A 19998-nucleotide genomic window follows, 5' to 3' on the forward strand; every position below is an offset into this window, starting at 1 on the left:
AATCTAATAATGTAATATATAAACTTACATACACTATCAGACACAGGGGCATTTTTCAGCAGGAGTACTTTTACTTTTTATACTTGAAAGATCCTCTTCAGACATGTTTTAAGACATAGATAGAAGATAATAATTTGTTTCTGATATGTTTTTCCCACAAAAAAGTAAACATTCTTAAAACCACATCCTACTCCTACTCCCTCATTGAGAAATCACTATGAATATGCAAATATTTTTCATTTAGAAGATGTCTCCTTCATTGAAAAGTCCATTATCAGTGTACTGGAAGTGTCAAGTTTCCACATCACACTTGTGTTAGTGGCATACTGTTACTAGTAACAGAGTATTTTCAAACTGAGGTATTGCTACTTTCCCCCCTTGAGTCAAAAATGTGTTTTGCTTATTGTTTCTTCAGTTTGATGCTTGAGCTTCACTGTGAAATGCACTGTGCTGATGTATGTTTTCACTTTCATCTTCTGAAAGAGGAAAGTTTCTCAGAGCTCACTGAAAATCTGATTTTTAGACTACGAGCATGATTTGTGACATCACAACTAGTTTAGAAGCTAATTCTGGTCCAATAGGAAATTTACACAAGTGTGATGTGGAAATTGATTTTTCAGTGAAGTACGAGACATCTTGAGTGTATCGGTTAAACTTTTGAAATAAAATATATTTGCATATTTATAGATTCTGAAAGAATGGATGTCATTTTAAGGATTTGTAACTGGGGGATTGAATGTTTTCTGTGGAAAAACCATATTAGACACCAAATTATTATTCACTGTAGATTATTTTTATATGTATTAAAACATGTCTGGAGAGGACACTCAAAAAAATGTTTTTTTCTTCCTGTTTTTACAATTGAATGTTTGAGCTTCACTGTGAAGTTTGGCACTAAAAGGTTTTTTTCACATTCGTCTGTTGAAAGTGGAACGTTTGTCTGTGCTCATTGAAAATCTGAGTTTAATTGGTAGGCTCATGAGCATGATTTGTGACATCACAACTAGTTTGGAAGCCAATTCTTGTCCAATATTACACTTACACAAGTGTGATGTGGAGACCTGAAGTCTCCAGTGCACATCAGAATAAGAATCATTATTGGCCAAGTATGTTTACACATACAAGGAATTTGGCTCCGGTTTTGCTTCAGTGTACTTACAGAAAGTATGCACAATAATCTTCAGAAATATACACACGGAGTGAATATGTACCGGTGAAACCATTTCTGTGAACTGTAAACAGGATACGGGGGCGGGGGGTGGGGGGGGGGGGGGGACCATATAAGACACACATTATTGTTCCAAGCAGAGTAGAGGCATCAAGTTTCCACATCACACTTGTGTAAGTTGCATACTGGGCTATGATTGGCTCCAAACTTGTTGTAATGTCACAAATCTTGCTCATAGCAGATCAATGTGAAAACAGCCTTCTAGTGTCAAACTCTGCATATACATTAATCTGCACAGTGAGGCTCAAACATCCAACTCACAGAACAATAAGCACAATAAGCAAAACACATCTGTACTTCTACTTAAGTAGTATTTTAATGCAGGACATTTACTTGTAACAGAGTATTTTCAAATTGAGGTATTATTACTTTTGCTTAAAGTCTAAATTAATATGTATAATTTGTAGGTACTGTGGGTATTATAGTGTTACAGGGTTATTGCACAGTGTCTGAGTCAAAAGGTAACTTTTTTGGGGGAAAAAAAAATTAGATACACATGTTCCGAGCAGAGTATATATTTTTTTAAATATATCTTAATTCATGTCTGGGGGGAAGTCTTTACGTATGATCCTATTTATTCTCGTTGCAATAAGCTACAACTGCAACCCTCCCTCTCACTGATTCTGTCCTCAGTCACATTTTTCCTCTTTCACACAAGCACATACACGCAAACACACACACGCCTAAAAAGAAACAGCCAGAACAAAAGACACGAGAACCTCCCAACCACGTGACGTGCATCCCCACACACATGCACGCGCACGCACGCACGCATAGAGACAGGCTGTTCTTAGGAAGTGTGAAAGAGGGAAGACTCAGTCAGGAACAATGGGAGTGGACGTTGAGACCCTAAAACCCGGAGACGGTAAGGATTTTTTTATTCTAATTACTTTATAAATGTAAATATATATTCCCTGTAAGAAAGACACCAGTTTTAACGCTCATTTTCCTTCTTACAGGAAAGACTTTTCCGCAGAAAGGGCAGACTGTTAGCGTGCATTACGTCGGTAAGACTCAGTGTGTGTGTGTGTGTGTGTGTGTGTGTGTGTGTGTGTGTGTGTGTGTGTGTGTGTGTGTGTGTGTGTGTGTGTGTGTGTGTGTGTGTGTGTGTGTGTGTGTGTGTGTGTTTTCACACACACTCTCACTTAAAATAGAAGATTATTTCCTTTACATAAATGGAAACATTTGGTCGATTTTTTTTTTAAATGTGCGCAATTCGCCACTTTACACATTTATTAGCTTTGAATGAAGCTACTTGGCGTTACACTTTGTCTCGCTAAATGTTAACGTTATGCTATTGTATTTCCTTTTCTTAAGTTAATAATTAGTCATTTGGGAGGAGAAAAGGCTCGTTCGCTTTTATGTCGAGAGTTTGATGAGAATATCTGTATTTTTCTCATGTATGTGCGTAAAATATGAAGCTACGGCTGGGACACGGTTAGCCTAGCCTAGCCTAGCCTAGCCTAGCTTAGCTTAGCTTAGTTTAGCACTTAGACAGGAAACGTGGGGGACGGCTAACGTTAGCCTGGCTCTGTCCAGAGCAAAAAAAAAAAAAAAATCAGCTTTTCAGCACTTCTCTAACTCATACACTTTTCTTACACGTTATATATTTGTTTAATGAAATCTAAGTGTTAAAACATTAATCCACCAGCCCGAATCAGGCTACCAGCATGTTTTTATGATAAGGTTTGCCAGCTGCTGCGGGCTATAGCTTCATATTTAATGTAAAGGCATGACAGCGGCATGATGGATCTTGCCATCTTACCTCTCGGTAAGAAAGCACATGAGCAAATTTCCTTTTAAAATGTGAAATTCTGTCCTATTTTGTGCAATTGTCAATGTTTTTATCACTCAGTTGCATTGAAAAGTGTTTCTAACATACTAAAAATAAGTCATACACTACTGATAGAGATTTTTTGTGTTTTTGTTGTTGTTTTTTTAATGCTGTGGTGGTCATATTTTATGTAGGGGGATGACAGGATAGTCATCATGGTTACTGTTATTGCTGCTCTGATGATTATGCTTGTTCATTGATGCAGTGCTGCTGAGTCTGTATTAATCTTGCTAATGTGATTTCATGTTTGTTTTATGTTGTACTTTATGCTGCAAAATCAATTGCCCTTTGGGAACAAATAAAAGCTGAACTTTAACTTTAATATTGAACAGGCACACTGACAAATGGGAAAAAGTTCGACTCCTCCAGGGACCGGGGAGAGCCCTTCAAATTCAAAATTGGAGCCGGTCAAGTCATTCGTGGATGGGATGAGGGTGTAGCTCAGGTAAGGAGAGGAACTTTAAAGGGGCACTCCACTGATTAATACACATCAAGATCAGATTACTCTTCATGGAGAATACTGCTCTGAAGTAAGAAGAGCAGCAGCTTGAAGCCTTTATCTGTGTCTACACAGGATGCGTTCAGTCACAGTACTGCTGATCAATTAAAATAGAAGTGGAAGACGACTGAAAGGGCTCATGAATAGAGAAGCAAGTCTCTGCTGGAGATTTCCAAAGTCTGAAAAAATATACCAGCTTGTGTTCAGACTTTAAATTTGTAACAAAGTCAGCATTTTCCAGCCAGAGAAGACCTCACAAATGGCAGTATTGATTTATGTTACAGAAAATGTAGGATCCACTGTTTTCTTGGAGTCAGGATATCTTATATTGACAGAGACAGATATTGACTGTTCTATTTTAATACAAGACGTGTGAGTTTCCCAACATTACAGAAGTGTAATAATCAATCACTGCAGTGTCCTTTTTAATAGAGATGCCAAAAATACAAATATTAAAACCATATTATTACCTTTTTATGTAACTTGCCCTTCATACCCTCCACAGATGAGCGTGGGCCAGGTGGCCAAGCTGACCTGCTCGCCGGATTATGCGTACGGCAGTAAAGGATACCCTCCCATCATCCCAGGAAATTCCACCCTCATCTTTGAAGTGGAGCTGCTGAATTGCTGAGTGTTTAAGCTGAAGGTTGCTCCTCAAAATTTCTCATTCCACCCTCATCCCGGACACAAATAACTTGTTTAATTAAAGGTGCTGTCAGTAGCATTTATAAACACAAATAAATCATTGTAAAAATTATTCTGATATCTTGGTAAAATTGAGACTAATGAGATCATGGTTGAGTGAATTGATATGTCCCAATGCTAATAATCTTATTGGTGTTGTGATGACACTCAGAGCCACTAACTGTAAAGGAGGTAGTTCAACATTATTAGGAATTCACATTTCTGTCTGTTAAATATGAAACATCCATGAGAGGATTATTTTAGCTTAGCATAAAGACTAGAAATGGGGAAACGGCTAGTCTGGCTCTGCTTGAAGGTAACAAAATCCACCTACCAGCACCTCTAAGGTTCACTAATTAATGGGTTTCCCTCCTGTTTTATGCTTTAGATAAGATAACAGACTGCTGCTGGTGATGGCTGTATATTTTCCATACAAACTGAAGAGCAGTATCATTCTCTCAACAAGGAAGTGTGTTTTTCAAAATGTTGAACTATTCCTATAAAGAAATCCATGTGTAATGTCCCCCTTCTGTTGTTTGGACATACGGTTGAGATATCATCTTTGGTTGTAAACTTTCAGGATTTATTTGAGCCTCATTTTTACCTTTTGTCTGTTAAATATTTGACTTATCTCTCAGGTGGTAGAAAGCACTTAAAATACATACTGGAATAAGAGCAAAACAACAAGGGAACAGTAGACTAGAGTGCTGTACATTGTACAAAAAGCAGCTTTCGCTCTGTGCCATAAACCAATAATGATCACAAAATCTGAATGTGTGGCTCTAAAATATGTAGTAGAGGCTACCAGTCTTCTCAGCAAATGTCTAGTTAGTGCATAAATATTCCAATGTCTCAAAGGTAGTGCAGTAAAGATTATTAGTATATAAAATGCAAATGAAACACCTTTAATGAAAAGTTTATTTGTTTTTTTCCAGCGTAAACCTATCCCTCCAAAAGATGCATGAGTTTGACGGCTTGAAACTTTGACACAATGTAAAGAAACACTTCACATGTTTAGAAACAAAAATTGGCGTATGATTTCATTTATCATCACTACTTGTGTTGCCATTTATAGTATTAGGAACAGATGTTGAAACTTGCTCCTTGTACTATACTTATGAGGCTTTTTGCCGTAACATGAATTGTCTGAAGTGTCCTTGTATTATGTCATAGTGCTTAATGTTTTCTTTCTTTGGTATCAGCCATTTGAAATTGTTAAATTTGGGTATTACATTCTTGCATTAAAAAGAGTATACAATATTCATGCTTCATTTTTTGTCTTAAATATGATTTAGATTTATGTTTGAAGTACTTGCAACACACACAAATTTTAGGTATCTTTGCAATCTGCAATCAACTATTTGTAAGTCACTGATGCGTCAAAGCTGAAAGTCTGCTCTGATGTCTGCCAGCAGAGGTTGATGCCTTTCAGTACTTTCCTTGGAGGGATTACCACGCCAGACTTCTGCAATGTGTTCATGAAAACAATATTGTTGTCAAACTGGATTGTGCTCTGCAGGTTTAGGTCGATTGTCATAAACGGATTGCAGCCGTCTGCAACAGTTTAGTAGTAAAACAGCTTCTCTGTTGCTGCTTTTCTTGAGACTCAAAGCAAATAGTATATATCTTAGATGCTATTTAAGCAAAAGTAGAATTTAGTTGAGTTGAAAATTATTTGAAAAGTAGCTATTTTGACCTATAATTACCATTGGTTACCACAAAAGGGCAAATGTGTTTCTTTAAATAGTGTTTGAGTTCACCTGTCCAGCCAGTTCCTCTCTAATTCATTGTTGTTCAATGTGTTTACTATTCATATATTTATACAATTCTTTCATTTATTTTTAATGGGCAAAGTAAACATACAAAAAAATAGAATAATTAATAGATATAAAATATGATATCAAAAATATAATGTCCAAATGTGGCTGAATGCAATATATAAGAAACCTTCAAATGTAGAATATGATTTTAGAACTTTTATTTTCAAGTAAGTGAAGAGTTTGTGGATTTCTTTATTTCTAAGTAACTTTCAAATCAAATTTATTTATTATACCTGCCCAACAAAAATACTCAAAACATAAAAGTTCGTGTAGTGAAGCCACACTGTGTTCAGTTGTGCATAAAAATGTACAAGCATTTGGAAAAATGAGCATCACATCTCAATATCACCAACCTCATCACTTCATTTAGACCAGCTATAGGTGTATTACGTTTTGTTTTTGTTGTTTTTTTTTAAAAACCAAACAACATATTTAAATGCGTACAATACGTTTATTGTGATTGTAGCCCAGTTTCTGTGTTTATTCGTACTATCACAGTATTAGAGAGCTTTAAGCAAGACTGTTAATGTTGTTCTAGCAGTTTTACCGCAGAATTTCTATGGTTATTTTCATAATATATAAAATCTTATCAGGTCTGCAGCAGCGCTTCAGACACGGCGACAAATTACAGATTGTTGTGTGACTGTTAGTTTACGGCAGATTTTATATTATATTACAGTTGGCTACATTTGTTGTGTTACTCACATACAACAGATTACGTTTCATTTGTTTATGATAATAATAGTGGCGAGTATGAGTGGCGTCTTTCCCTTTTTTCAGATCTTAAACCAAATCATAACCTTGACACATTATTATCGACGATCCTCCGACATCTCGTGGGCGGAAGTTGTAACTGCATCAACCTCTGTTGCCTTCACTTGCACCTGGTAATCTGAACAACTGCACGTAGAGGTTTGATTGTATTTCATCACGGACGTTTCGACCACATTTGTTTGATATGTTTTTCTTATTCTGTTTTATTGTTTCTTTGCAGTATATGTACCGAGGACTCTTCAGAAAGCAATATTGAAACATGAATATTCTGTTCAGCTTACAGGTCTAGCATTTTTCTTCGTTGGAGTTTAATGTGCATTCATCCTCTCTTCATAATATGTCAATGCTACGACCAGAACCCAATTTTTGGTGTACAATAAAGGTGGGAAAACTGCAACAAATAAATAAGTCTAATAGGTAATATTTTGTGCTGCAGTAGAGAAATGTAGTGATTAAAATGTTTATTGGCCTTCACTTTGATTTACGAACCCAAAAAGTTGACTATTCATCAAGTTTTACTGATCGCTGACACATCTTCTGCAACAAAAACACATATGACAATTAACGCTTGCACCGTTTTGTTGAACACACTCGTTTTAAATCCTCGTTCTGTCTGTGGGCTCCTAATACTGACAATTACGACGACACGTGAAGGCAGCGTTTCCCCAGGTTCAGGCTCTCATCACCAACCGTTCATTTCATTCCTGAGAAGAGTGAACTTACGCACAGTCGGTCTGCTGGCGGTTTGTAGGTCGGACATGGACAAAAACATGATGAGAAACTTTCTTCATTAGGCGACTAGGAGCTTTTATTATTATTATTATCATAATTATTATTCTAACCTGACATCCAGCAGCAGTGAGACGCTGCAGGCTCAGTCTCACTTTGCGTCCATTCATTTGTTTCTCTGCCCTGTGAAGTTGCGTTAACTGAGAAAAAAGGATGTCGATGACCATGAATAAGACTGTTCAACTTATTACAGGACTGATCATTGTTTTCCAGTTTCAAATAAGCTTCATGAAGCTAAAATCTGCATATGGTAAGTCATAAAATCATCATTGTTTGTAGGAACAGGAGGACAGTTTGCACAATATAACATATTATTGTATATTGAATATTATTTCAACCTATTTAATGTTATTTTCTCTTTTAAAGTCACATGCTACTTCCGCATTGTTCTGCAAGTCAATACACTAGCAAGTCCTGTAATTTAGATACTGTGTCATTGTATGTTTGCAGTGTTTGGTTCTTTGTGAAGTTTTTGTCATTTATTTCATCTCTCCATACTTACAACAATAACAATGATGATGATGATGATGATGATGATGATGATGACTACATGATTTGTTTAAATGCTAATAATATTTTTTGGACTGAAGATGCCAGTTGCAGATCATTTTTGCAAATGTTTTGACATTTTCTTCACAGGAAATCTCCAAAAATGCAAAACAGTATTATCATTCTGTGTTATCTCGTGTATTTTATTCTTGGCTTGGTGAAAACCCTTTGACACAGCATTTTAACCACAGCGGGATATAATATAAATTCTAACCTGCCGTTTTCAGTGTGATTCTGTTTATTTGTTTATTTGTTTTTACGCCTCCGACCACCAGGCGGAGAATCTTTATTTCAAGGTGACTGATAGAGACTTAATTAAGGTGTAATTGGGTTCAGGTGTGTTGTGTGTTTCTGTGAAAGAAGCAGAGCGTTTGTGACCGTGTTTGTGCCTCATTTCTGCAGTTTTCTTTTCTTTATTTTTTAGTGAGAATTAAACTGTGGACTAAGCTGCAGCAGCAGTTGGTGAGCTTTATTGAACTGTGTGATAAATCTGACTTTTGTCATCAGTGGCTTAACTGGTGAAAATAAACATATAAACAGTATGCAAGCTAACTACCAGTTGCATACAGACAGAAGTGGTGAGGAGTAATGACGTACACTCAAGTACTGCAGTACTTAAGTACAATTTTGAGGGACTTGTACTTTACTTGAGTATTTCCATTTGATGCTATTTTATACTTCCACTCCACTACATGTCAGAGGGAAATATTGTACTTTCTACTCCACTACATTTATTTGACAGCTTTAGTTACTTTTCAGATGAAAATTTGACACAATGAATAATATAACAAGCTTTTAAAATACAACACATTGTTAAAGATGAAACCAGTGGTTTCCAACCATTTTGGCTTTTGACGTCTTACAAAAAGCAGTGTGTAGTCGGGGCCGCATTTCAGATGTCTGAGTTGTTAACAGCTCCACCAAATAGTGATTTTTTCCCTCTAAACTTCTCACATGGTTTCATTTCAATAAATGTTCAAATGATCCAATATTTCACCAAAAATCAAAGATTAGAGAAAAAGTCCAAAAACTGAGAACAGATATGTGTATCAGAACTTTGTTTTTTCTTCTTTTCTCTCCCGCTAATCATCTGATGACACCTCAGATTTATCTGGTGACCCTTTGGAGGGGCCTGACCCCTAGGTTTGGAACCAATGGACTAAACTAGCTAACTGTATATAAAGTAGTTGAAGCTAGCTCCACCTCCAGCAGCTACAACAGTAACATGTGCTCTAACACTGATGCTTCAGTATTAACAATCTAATGATGTCATATATAATAATATATCAGTCAGAGGGATGAAACAAGTACTTTTACTTTAATACTTTAAGTACATTTTGCTGCTTATACTTATTTTTCATGCAGGTTTTTCACATTGCTGTATTGGTACTTTTACTTAAGTAAAGGATCTGTGTACTTCTTCCACCACTGCACATAGATTATGTAGCATCCGTGCACTGCCCATGTCTCTCTCTCTCACACACACACACACACGTGGAGGCCTCTGCAGCCACAGGGCCACCATATGACAGAAATATAGACACAACACCCACCACTGCCCGGTCTCACATGCCTGGTCCTGGACCTGCTGGTGTGAAGAATGTGAAGCATGCTTTCACCCTCTGCTGTGAAGAGAAATGTTTGGATGCAGTGTTGTCACTGTAAGGGCAGAATGACGGGGAGACCACGCATGTTTGCCACATGTCACACGCTGAAGATGTGTTTATGTCCTGTTGCATGAGAGCAGGAGATACAGGAGATGACTGATGTTTGAGATGTTGAAGGAGGCTTTGCACACAATTAACTGGATAAAACATACAGTTTCCCCGATTTAAGTAGCTTTTAAGGTTGTTAAAAGCATCTGTTTTCACAGTAACAGTATCATACCATCTAAACATATATTGTATATCAGCTTGTCAAGCTCCTAAATGAAGCCACCTGATGTTTACACTGAGTGCAACATTCAAACCCAAGACTCGGCTGCACCGTTCCATCTAATAGAAATATTTTAGATGTCTTGTGCATCATTTCCCCAAAATTCAGCCCACCATAATTGATATCTGGTATTTGATATCATACTTGGAAACTTTGCAATCTCAGTTCAGTGAGTTTGAACAATGTTTGGCTGCACAATATGAGTTTGTGATGACTGATCCACCGGTGGGCCGCTGCATGTTTAAGGGTTCATAATTTATAAAATGTCAGAGAATAATGGTAAAACATCCAGCACAATTTCCCACAGCCCAAAAATGTCTTCAAACTGCTTGTTTTTGTCTTTAATCAGAAATATACAATTTATAGTTATAGAAAACAGTGAGAAACCTTATATTTGAGGATTGATGTTTGGCATTTATGCTCAGAGAAAGACTTCAATGATATTTTTAAAATTGCTTTTCTGTTAACTTTTTAATATTTAGTGTTTTGTCTTTTTTATCAGTGTTGCTATTTTACTACATGTGTTTTAGCTAATTTGTGTCCTAAACTTGAGAGCTGTGGCTGCCTTGTTTTTGTTTTGTATGTCTTTTTCCTGTATTTTATGTGTTTAAATTCAGTAAATTAATGTTACACTAATTGACCAATTTGTTATAGACTAATTATTTATTCACTCAAGGTCTTAAACTGTTAAAATTGTGACAGAGCAAAAATCTTGGTCATAAAAACACATTTTTTAGTATATTTACTTTAAGAAATGGGTCTCTGGAAAAAAAACTTTTGTACCTGTGTTTGTGCTAAGACTGCTCTAAAATGTTTGAGATCAGCTCACATCTCAGGAATTTACAGTTTATTGCTGTTCCTGTTTGTCATGTCCGTTGTTCCTGACGGGACACGAAAAAGCTTTGGAACAGTTGAGACACATTAGAGAAGGAAACAGTGTGATCACGACCCATCTGCTTCTCTTTGGCTCTCAGGGGTCTACCGTACTGACACGCAGGGGCTGTCTCCTCCAGAGGAAAGGCCATATGTAATTGCCAGAAACCACAAATCCAGAGAGAGGAGGTGGGCATCCAGGCCCAGGTCTGGGACCCCTGGCTGGGCTGCAGATAAGAGGGGCCACTACAGAGACCAGCACCTGCCGGAAGAGTCGAACCCAGACCTGCTGATGGAGGAGGGACACGACGATTCTACACAGATTGTGGTAAAGTTCAAAGAAATCAAAGTCAGTGGTGAAAAGAAAATGTCATTAATATATTTCCTATTTAAATGGGATGTTAGTTAGCTACATAATTTGGGTTGTGACTGTTGGAAAATGTGAGTTAGACTGTAAAAATCATGTTGTTGAAGTTCATTGCATGCTGAGATTCCTTATGAACAATTGGATGAAATTCTCTGTGTATCAAAGTCCAGAATCTTCAATAAAACTTCACAAACATAATGATGTAGGTATCGTAGTATTGTAGGTAAATAGTAATGTTTTTAGGAAAGTGAAAAGGGTTTTAGAGGTGACACTTGTGAAAAAATTTGTTTAAATTGTGTCTGCAAGTAATGACATTTGGATAATAGTAGATGGATTTTTTTTTTTAAATTAAATACATTTTTGCCATTTACTGTGAGAATTAAGTATACATATGGAGAAATAGCAAGCAATATAAATTATTAATATATAATTAAAGCACTTCAACCCCCATATTTTTGGACAGGACATTGATCACGCCTACTATACGTCTAAAATCTACGGGTCTGGAGACGCAGCCAGTAAAGAGCTGTGGGTGAACATTGATGAGATGGAGGAGGATGACTGGAAGGTCCACGGCTTCCTGTCCAGCACCCACAGACAGGCTGAGGTATGAAATCAGTCTGTGTGGATATGTGTGGACATTTATGTAAATTAAATAGCTGCTGGAGGAAATGTTTCAGTTTGAATGTGTGGATTTATTTGAATAGTTTATTAAAGTTGCTATTTACTGTCTGAAAGGATCGAAGTACAGTGAAATGTTCCACACAAACAACAACTGACTCTGCTCTCAGTTACAGTAAAACTTAACATAATTAAAATTTTACTTTTGTTGTCATTAGTTGTTGATCACCTCTAGCATACTAATGTTAGTGTACTTTGTCTTTTTTTTTTTTTTTTTGCTTCCAGAGAGTAAATCTTTCCTTCAACTTTCCTTTCTACGGTCACATATTGAAGGAAATCACCGTGGCAACAGGAGGTGAGTCTCTCACAACACATGCATCTTTTCTCTAAAAATTGTGAGATTTGAATCATGAGGTTTAATCTGTATTCTTTTGAGGAAAAAGTCAAAATTAATTTAAGTTACAGGTATATACAGTACAGGACTGTAGCTACAGTTTAGGTTGTGTCCTTTGTGTTTTTTCTGGGGAATCTGGGATTTTAGCATCTAGGAGGAGTTTAATGTTAGAGTTAAAAATGTACACATGGTTGGTACTTTTTTTTTTTTTTTTTACCGATTCCAGTATTTTGAGACTCAATACGTTTAAATTTGACGACTTTTGGCCAACAAAATAAATAAAGGATTCAATATTTTACCACCACAAGTTTATTCATGCAAACACTTAATTATATGGATCCATTCCTCTAAATTTCCTGGGAAGTTTCCTGGAAGAAAATGTGTAAATTGGTACTAATTATTAAAACAAAGTTCATTTTAGTTTATTAGTTGTTAATTGCTGGAGTAAATTCCATGAAGCTTAATTTTAAATAAAGACAAAAACCTGAACAGCTAACTCCATTTATGAAGCATGAAAAATGACTTGATGAAAATGACCTCAGTATTTCTAAAATCCTGGCTTCTGCCACAATATAGAGCTACATTATATGATTAATAAAGGTCATGACATGACTAATTTTAATTAATACTGTGTCTGCCTGCACTACAAACAACTGATGGCTACATACACATGCTTGTGTCTCCTAGGTTTCATTTACACTGGAGATATAATCCACCGAATGCTCACAGCCACTCAGTACGTCGCTCCTCTGATGGCGAATTTTGACCCAAGTCTTTCCAAAAACTCTTCTGTGTTTTATTGCGATAATGGTAAGAAAGAGTGGTGTTTTCATGACCACAATATTTAAACTGTCATGAGTTGTGGCTTTTATTTGTAGGCCCAATGTAGAATATTAACCTGAATATAAGCTCATTGTTTTGTGTACTGTACGTATGTTTACCTTTAGGCACTGCATTGGTGGTGCAGTGGAACCAGATTCACCTCCAGGACAACGTCAATCTGGGAACTTTCACCTTCCAGGCCTCTCTGCACAGCGACGGACGCATTGTCTTTGCCTACAAAGAGGTGACTTTTCTTTTCTCTCTCATGTTCTCCTTTTAAGGTGAAATTAGTTTAATCTTACAGCTTTATCTTCTTTTATAGATTCCGTCTGAAATCAGCAACATCAGCACCGAGAATCATCCCGTCAAAGTGGGCTTGTCGGATGCTTTTGTGGTGCTTCACGAGATAGAGCAGATCCCCAGTGAGTGCCACACTTGTCGTATTTAAGCTTTTTTAAAGCCTGAAAAATCCTTTTAGTTTAACTATATTTTTACCAGACAATTTATTACACAACTTGGCCTCATCACTTATTAACAACATTATATTCTTTCTGATATATTTCAGATGTTCGGAGGAGAACCATCTACGAATATCACAAAGTCGACATCCTCAAGTCCAAAATCTCCAATTCCACAGCTGTGGAGATGTTACCTCTTCCTAGTAAGTTATTCCTACTTTAAGTCTGAGTACACCAGGAAAAGTGCTGCTGGCAAGCTGGCAAAAAAACACTCATAGATTCACATCTACGTGTATATTTAGATCAGCAGTGAACCTGATCTAAATATCTATTTCTTTTACTTTTTTTAGCCTAACAATTCTTTGTCTTCATATAGAAAATGTACAGAGAAATAATAATACATTAGTAGCCATTGCAAGTTGGCTCTATCCTGCAGGATGGCCTGAAAAACTGGATTCAAGTTTTATTTACAGAAGCCAAAGCCGTCTCTTCCTCCACAGTCTTCACTGTATGTCTTTATTCTCAGCATGTCTCCAGTTCTCCAGCTGTGGTCCATGTGTCACTTCTCAGATCGGCTTTAACTGCAGCTGGTGCAGTCGGCTACAAAGGTAAACTGGAAAAGCACTCGGGAGAGCGCATACCACTGACAAGGCTGCACAGTCCCTGAAATGTATTTTAATAATAGAAAATGTTTAAAATTCTTTACATTTCTGCATCTGAATTTAGATGAACAAACCATGGTTAGTGGCAGCTGTGATATGCAGGATGTCTAATATGATCCTGTTTGGGAGTCAGTTGACTACAGTTTTGGCTATTTAAATTAACCATGTTGCTGATTTTCAGGAGTTGGAGTTGATGTATATTTGCATTATCTAAATTTAAAGTATTTTATTTTAGATATGTCACGGCTGAAAGAATTTGGCAACACAAGATCACAAGAAAATGGAAATAACTTCACAAACTTTTGATTTTGAAGAATAATCTGAAGCTTGATTCAAACTTCATACTCGACTTGTGAAGCACCTTGTTAATACTGTGTCTTGTATGTTTGTTTTTATTTATTTAACTTTTATTTAACCAGGAATGTTCTTGAGATACAGTACCAGTCAAAAGTTTGGAGACATATTCTCATTTAAATGAGTGTGAAAGTGTGTCCAAACTTTTGACTGCTACTGTACATTATCTTCTTTACAAGGGAGACGTGGCCAAAATGACAGTGTAAAATAGGTGTCACAGAGCTGTATAAAAACACAATAATTTACAACAATCACATCAAACACACCAAAACAGGATCTCAGATATATGAGCGTGATAAAACTTGACCATTTAAATAATTATAATTAAATAATTAATAATAATTTGTCATGACACATTTTTTTAATGTGATGCTTGAATGCCTGATATGAAGGCAGCGTTTCCAGATTAATTTAATCTTGGAAATGTTTCTAAGTCCAGGGTGCATAATATTAAAATTCAGTTTTGCTGAGTTGTGAGCAGACTGCAGGGATACTGAAGATATCTGGTCTGATAGCTGTTAGAAACAGCTTTTTATGAAAGGCAACCAGGAAGTTTACCAATGATGGCTTTGTGAAGGTAAACCTGTAATTACAGCTCAACTATTCTCTCCACACAGTAATAATGTTTATATCCTTTTTCAGATGCTCCAGCGGCTTTGATCGTAACCGCCAGGACTGGGTTGACCTCGGCTGCCTGGAAGAGGTTTGCATTATTTTACATAACATAAAACTGCAAAAAGTTTAACTCCGTGTGAAGGTAGCATCTCTTCCGTCTGTCTGAACAAAAGAGTTTACTCATGTTTCCTCTCCAGAGACGAGATCCCCGGTGTCTCCGAATGACAGACGTCACAAACGCCACATCTGGCCACCTCACGCACACAACCACTCCAGTCACTGTGACCGCAGAGCAGCAGAGGACCTCCAGCATGACCTCCGCCCCCCTCAGCAAGACGTCCACTGTCACAAACCCATCGACACACAGCAGCAGCACTAGCAGCAGGAGAACAATAGCCACTCCACAGCCTCCAACCAGCAAACCTGCAGAAGGTAGGCTGACAAAAGCCTTTCACATCATCTGTAGTGAATGTGAACTGTAAGTTTTATTGGTCCTGATTGCAGCATTTGCAAATTAGGTCCTTTTTTTGAAACTTTAAAGACTTAAAAAGTCGTACGACTACCTTTCATAGACTCCTCTTGTTTGACAGTTTAACGTCAGTGAATATTTAGGACATATTAAAGCTCAGGTGTCTTTACCATCTCATGAATTAATGCTTGTTCTCGTAGCATGGTATCCACGCCCACTGTGAGGGTCAAGTGGTCAGCTATTTCCCAGCCCTCTGTTAGCTCTCTGCTGAGTGTATACAGCGCCATGTTAAATACTGCATAGTGTCCTCAGCTACTGAAGGAAGACTCAATGTACAGTATGTGTATCACTCTGTATCCTGGTTGGGTCAGAATATATGTGTGTATATGTAGTTGCTATTATTTGTAAGCTGAAAAAGTTAAATGTTTTACTTACTCTTACTGAGATTTTACTTAAGTAGAAGGAAAAGGTAAAGTTTAGTTAATCCTAAAATGTCTTTTTTGATGTAGAAGAATGTTTTGGATGCTTTGGATGTTAACTTCAAATTGACAAGATTAAACTTGAATATTTTAAGTGAAATTTTGGAAATGACATAATAAATTGCACAATCAGTCTTTTCTTCATTGTGTAAATGTTTGGTGTAAATCAGAGTTGTGGGCTTGAGTCATGTAATCTAGAAACAAGTCAGACTTGTAGTCATGAATCTGACAACTTTAGACTTGAGTTGACAAAATCAAAAGACTAAATCACTTGATATCCTCCTCAAGCCCAAAGCTTAAAAAAATGTTTTTTAAAAAGTGTGCAGAGAATCAACTCTTCATTTTCCAGACAACGGACATACTTTGAATCAGTCCGACAGATGATACCTTCCGATTATGTTCGAAAGTGCAGAAGGCAACATGCTAAACTTTCCCCTCAGTAATTACAAATGATTGTAATTGTGTCGGAGGAAGAACATACCAAGGCACATATGATAAAGTAAGAACAGAAAGCATCCATTTTTGTAAATTTACTGTATCAACTGTTGTTTAAAATGTGATTAAAATGGGATAAAATTTGGTGAAGTGAATATTATAACTTGTTTACATCTGGAACTGGAAAGTTTGGGACTTGACTCAAGACTTCATGGTCAAAACTTGAGACTTATGTGACTTGTAAAAACAACTTTGTCCCACCTCTGCTGCAAAGTGGTAAATATTCTGACGCTTTTTAGGAGCTGAACTTTATATATGATTTCACCTGTAGTCAAGTACACGAAAGTACTTCAATAAAAACTGACAAATGTTAAATTACTGACTTACTACATCAACAACTAAGAACTAAAATAACTACTCTGAGACAGTAACAAGAATGTAAATAATGACACATGGACACTCTTTTCTTTTCACTCTCTTTCTTTTACTCTTAAAAAAAATGGACACAAAGGTAAATGGAATACTATAAGTTAATGGATTTTTTTTCTTGTAGATGACACAAAGATCTCTTTCCACATCAATGAAACACGTAAGTTATTAATGTTCACCTCCAGTATTTTATATCTGTGATGATCATTGATCAGTATCAGGTCAATGATGCTTTTACTTCTCGTCATTATATTTGCACCTGATGTGTCTAAAATGTGACTCTGAGTGGTATCATTGAGAGTCTCACCCTCACCTCTGTACAGCAGGAGACAAGGACGACAAAGGAGACAGTGATGAGCAGCTACAGATTGGTCTCCTGGCGGGCATCGTCATGATGATGGTCATCATGGCAGCAGCCGTCCTTCTTTCTGTCTACATGTACAACCACCCGACCTCCAACCCCAGCCTCTTCTTCATGGAGGTCAGTGACGGCAATGAGTTCACAAAAATACACTTACATTTCCCTGGAAAGGACCATGTCTTTAAGTTTTAGCCCATTCTTCGCATTTTTGGCTCCCATTTTCTAAAGCATGCCATGCTTTTAGTTTAACCTTTTAATCTCCTGGTATCTCTGTACACAATGGAAATCAGCTCACAGAGACTTTAAAACCTAGTTATTAGTATTTGTAATCCATCACAGTGAACATTTTGTCAGCTTTATTATTTGCTTTGCAAGCAGTGGGGCCTAAAGATGATAGTCCTAAAGTTTATCCTACCAGCACTTTACATCTACAGCAAGATATGTTGTCAGCTTTTGTTAACTATTGGGGGGTTTCCATTAAATTTGGTGTGGATACTTATTGTCGCAGAGGATGATTCCCCTTTAACTTTCATCTAGAATGACCATTAAGTCAAATTTTCTCTGTAACCAAAATGACCTTGTCCAATACAAAGTATTTTTTAAATTAATAGCCAGACTTGCATGTCATTTTTCATGATATTCATCATTCCAATATGATGATTTGTGTGACTGACTGACCTTTTTTCAAACGGCACCAAGATCCAATAATTTATCTGCATCTACCACCGTATTCTGTACATTTTTTTAGTATCTACATATCCCAACACTGAAGCTACATCACACTTGTGCTGAGTGAACTATAAACATCTAAAACTGAAAAATGGTGCCCATTATTTTTATGATACCTTCAATCCAGTTGAAAACTACGTGTAGATAATTTTGAACACATTTTTGTAAACTGAGAACTTGAATAGAATTTAGAACATCATTCTCTTTGGTTTGAACAGTGGCTCTCCTCAAAACATGAGTTTGTATTAAATTGTTGTTATTAAATTGTAAAGTCTATCTTAAAACTACAGTCAAGTGTCCATACAAACATTGAAACAGGTTTTGCTTGCTTTATTAAGTCCTCCTGTTCATACTGACCATTGGGAGATCCCTTCCTAACAAGCTTTCAATGTACGTGATGGGGAACAAGATCCACAATCCTTGTTTTTGGAAAAATGTACTCAAAAGTACAGCTGAAGCTTGTAAGGCTTCAACTGTCCAAATTTGTCAAATCAAGTGAAAATCTCCTAAAGTTAGTATTTTTAGTGCAAAATTGCTTCTTTGTGTTTTCCAGTGGAAGGATAATAACAAAAAGAGGGAAATTTGTACCGAAAAGGCTTTTAACCTTTGAAGATCTCCACTTGATTTGACTAATTTGGGTAGCTGAAGCCTCTTACAAACTTCAGATCAACATATGTTTTGCACAAATGTATTCAAGACTGTGGATTATTGTCCGCCATCGCTTACATTGAAGGCATATTAAGAATGAATCTTTTAATGGCCTGTATGAACAGGAGAAATGATTGCAGTGAGCAAAACCTATTTCAATGTCCAAAACTGACAATTATTTTAAGACAAACTTGGAAAAATTGTGAACTTACCTTTTAAGGGGCATTAAGTAAAACTCATTTCAATAGCTTTATTCATCCCTCGCTGAGCAGACACATACTTTCCTTACAAAGTAAGACAATAAATAGTTAAATGCATAAAAGTTTTAAGTATGTAAATGTTTTATTCTATTTATTGAACTATTTCTGGCAGGTTACCATGAAATTTGGTATGAATGGTAGGGACTACAAAAAATGAATTAAAACATTTCATATTCAACATATTTAATATTTTGTCGTTCCTTCCTCCCACAGCGACGCCCGACCCGCTGGCCGATCATGAAGTTCCGACGGGGCTCTGGTCGGCCTTCCTACGCCGAGGTGGAAGCTCCCGGTCAGGACAAAGACAGCACGGTGGTCATCGACCCCAAACAGGCCTTTGTCATGTCAGTTAGAAGAGAGAGTGAACAGAAAGAAGGATTCATAGTTCCTGATCAGAGGGAGCGCTTTCTCGTCTCAGAGAGCTCCTGACTAAAACTGCATATCCCAGAAGGCTTTGGGACGGAGCTGGTTCTCTATGTGATGAAGCTTTTCTTATTTTCTATTCAGCTGTTGCTCAAGTTCACTTTTAAGGACAGAATAGGAGCATTCAGAGAGGAAAACGTCAAACCTCTATGAGGAAACTGTTACTACAGAATATTTTATGCAACAGTGTGGCTTTAAGACTGAATGAGCCATAAGACTGGTTCCCTGTGATATATTTGTGAAAACAAACATTACAGGAAAATAAGAGAAAAAGCTTTTTTGTACTTCGCTCAGGTCGTTCGCTCATGTTTACTGCAGCGTCAGAAAGAGCGAGAGGTGACGCTGCTGAATGTTTGTCTTGAGACCATTTCTCTCAAAGACGGCTGTTATTTTCCAGAGCTGTTATGTGTTGTTCCCACACATCTTCAGAAGGAGGAATGTCATATTCTGGTGTCATTTCCTCATCTCAAAAATACAGACTAAATTC

General features: G+C 36.9%; 2 protein-coding genes across 3 annotated transcripts; both read left to right on the forward strand.

Annotated features, from left to right (window-relative positions):
- The first annotated feature begins 1954 nt into the window (after window positions 1-1954).
- LOC121909369 (peptidyl-prolyl cis-trans isomerase FKBP1A-like) lies at window positions 1955-5505 on the forward strand. The gene is made up of 4 exons (XM_042429883.1): window positions 1955-2093; window positions 2188-2235; window positions 3395-3507; window positions 4067-5505. Exons 1-4 carry the CDS (start codon window positions 2057-2059, stop codon window positions 4190-4192), a joined length of 324 nt encoding a protein of 107 aa, XP_042285817.1. The 5' UTR covers window positions 1955-2056; the 3' UTR covers window positions 4193-5505.
- A 1954-nt stretch (window positions 5506-7459) lies between these two features.
- plxdc2a (plexin domain containing 2a) lies at window positions 7460-19800 on the forward strand. Of its 2 annotated transcripts, none has more exons than XM_042427991.1 (14): window positions 7460-7878; window positions 11087-11313; window positions 11816-11959; window positions 12259-12328; window positions 13055-13177; window positions 13315-13433; window positions 13512-13611; window positions 13755-13850; window positions 14174-14255; window positions 15306-15366; window positions 15476-15710; window positions 17215-17250; window positions 17414-17571; window positions 19302-19800. In XM_042427991.1, exons 1-14 carry the CDS (start codon window positions 7782-7784, stop codon window positions 19515-19517), a joined length of 1764 nt encoding a protein of 587 aa, XP_042283925.1. In that variant the 5' UTR covers window positions 7460-7781; the 3' UTR covers window positions 19518-19800. The 2 variants fall into 2 exon arrangements, with proteins under 2 accessions (XP_042283925.1, XP_042283926.1); XM_042427992.1 differs by having other exon boundaries at window positions 17417-17571.
- Window positions 19801-19998: the final 198 nt, after the last annotated feature.

The sequence above is a fragment of the Thunnus maccoyii genome, chromosome 12, assembly GCF_910596095.1.
Source record: "Thunnus maccoyii chromosome 12, fThuMac1.1, whole genome shotgun sequence".
NCBI classification, from domain to species: Eukaryota; Metazoa; Chordata; class Actinopteri; order Scombriformes; family Scombridae; genus Thunnus; species Thunnus maccoyii.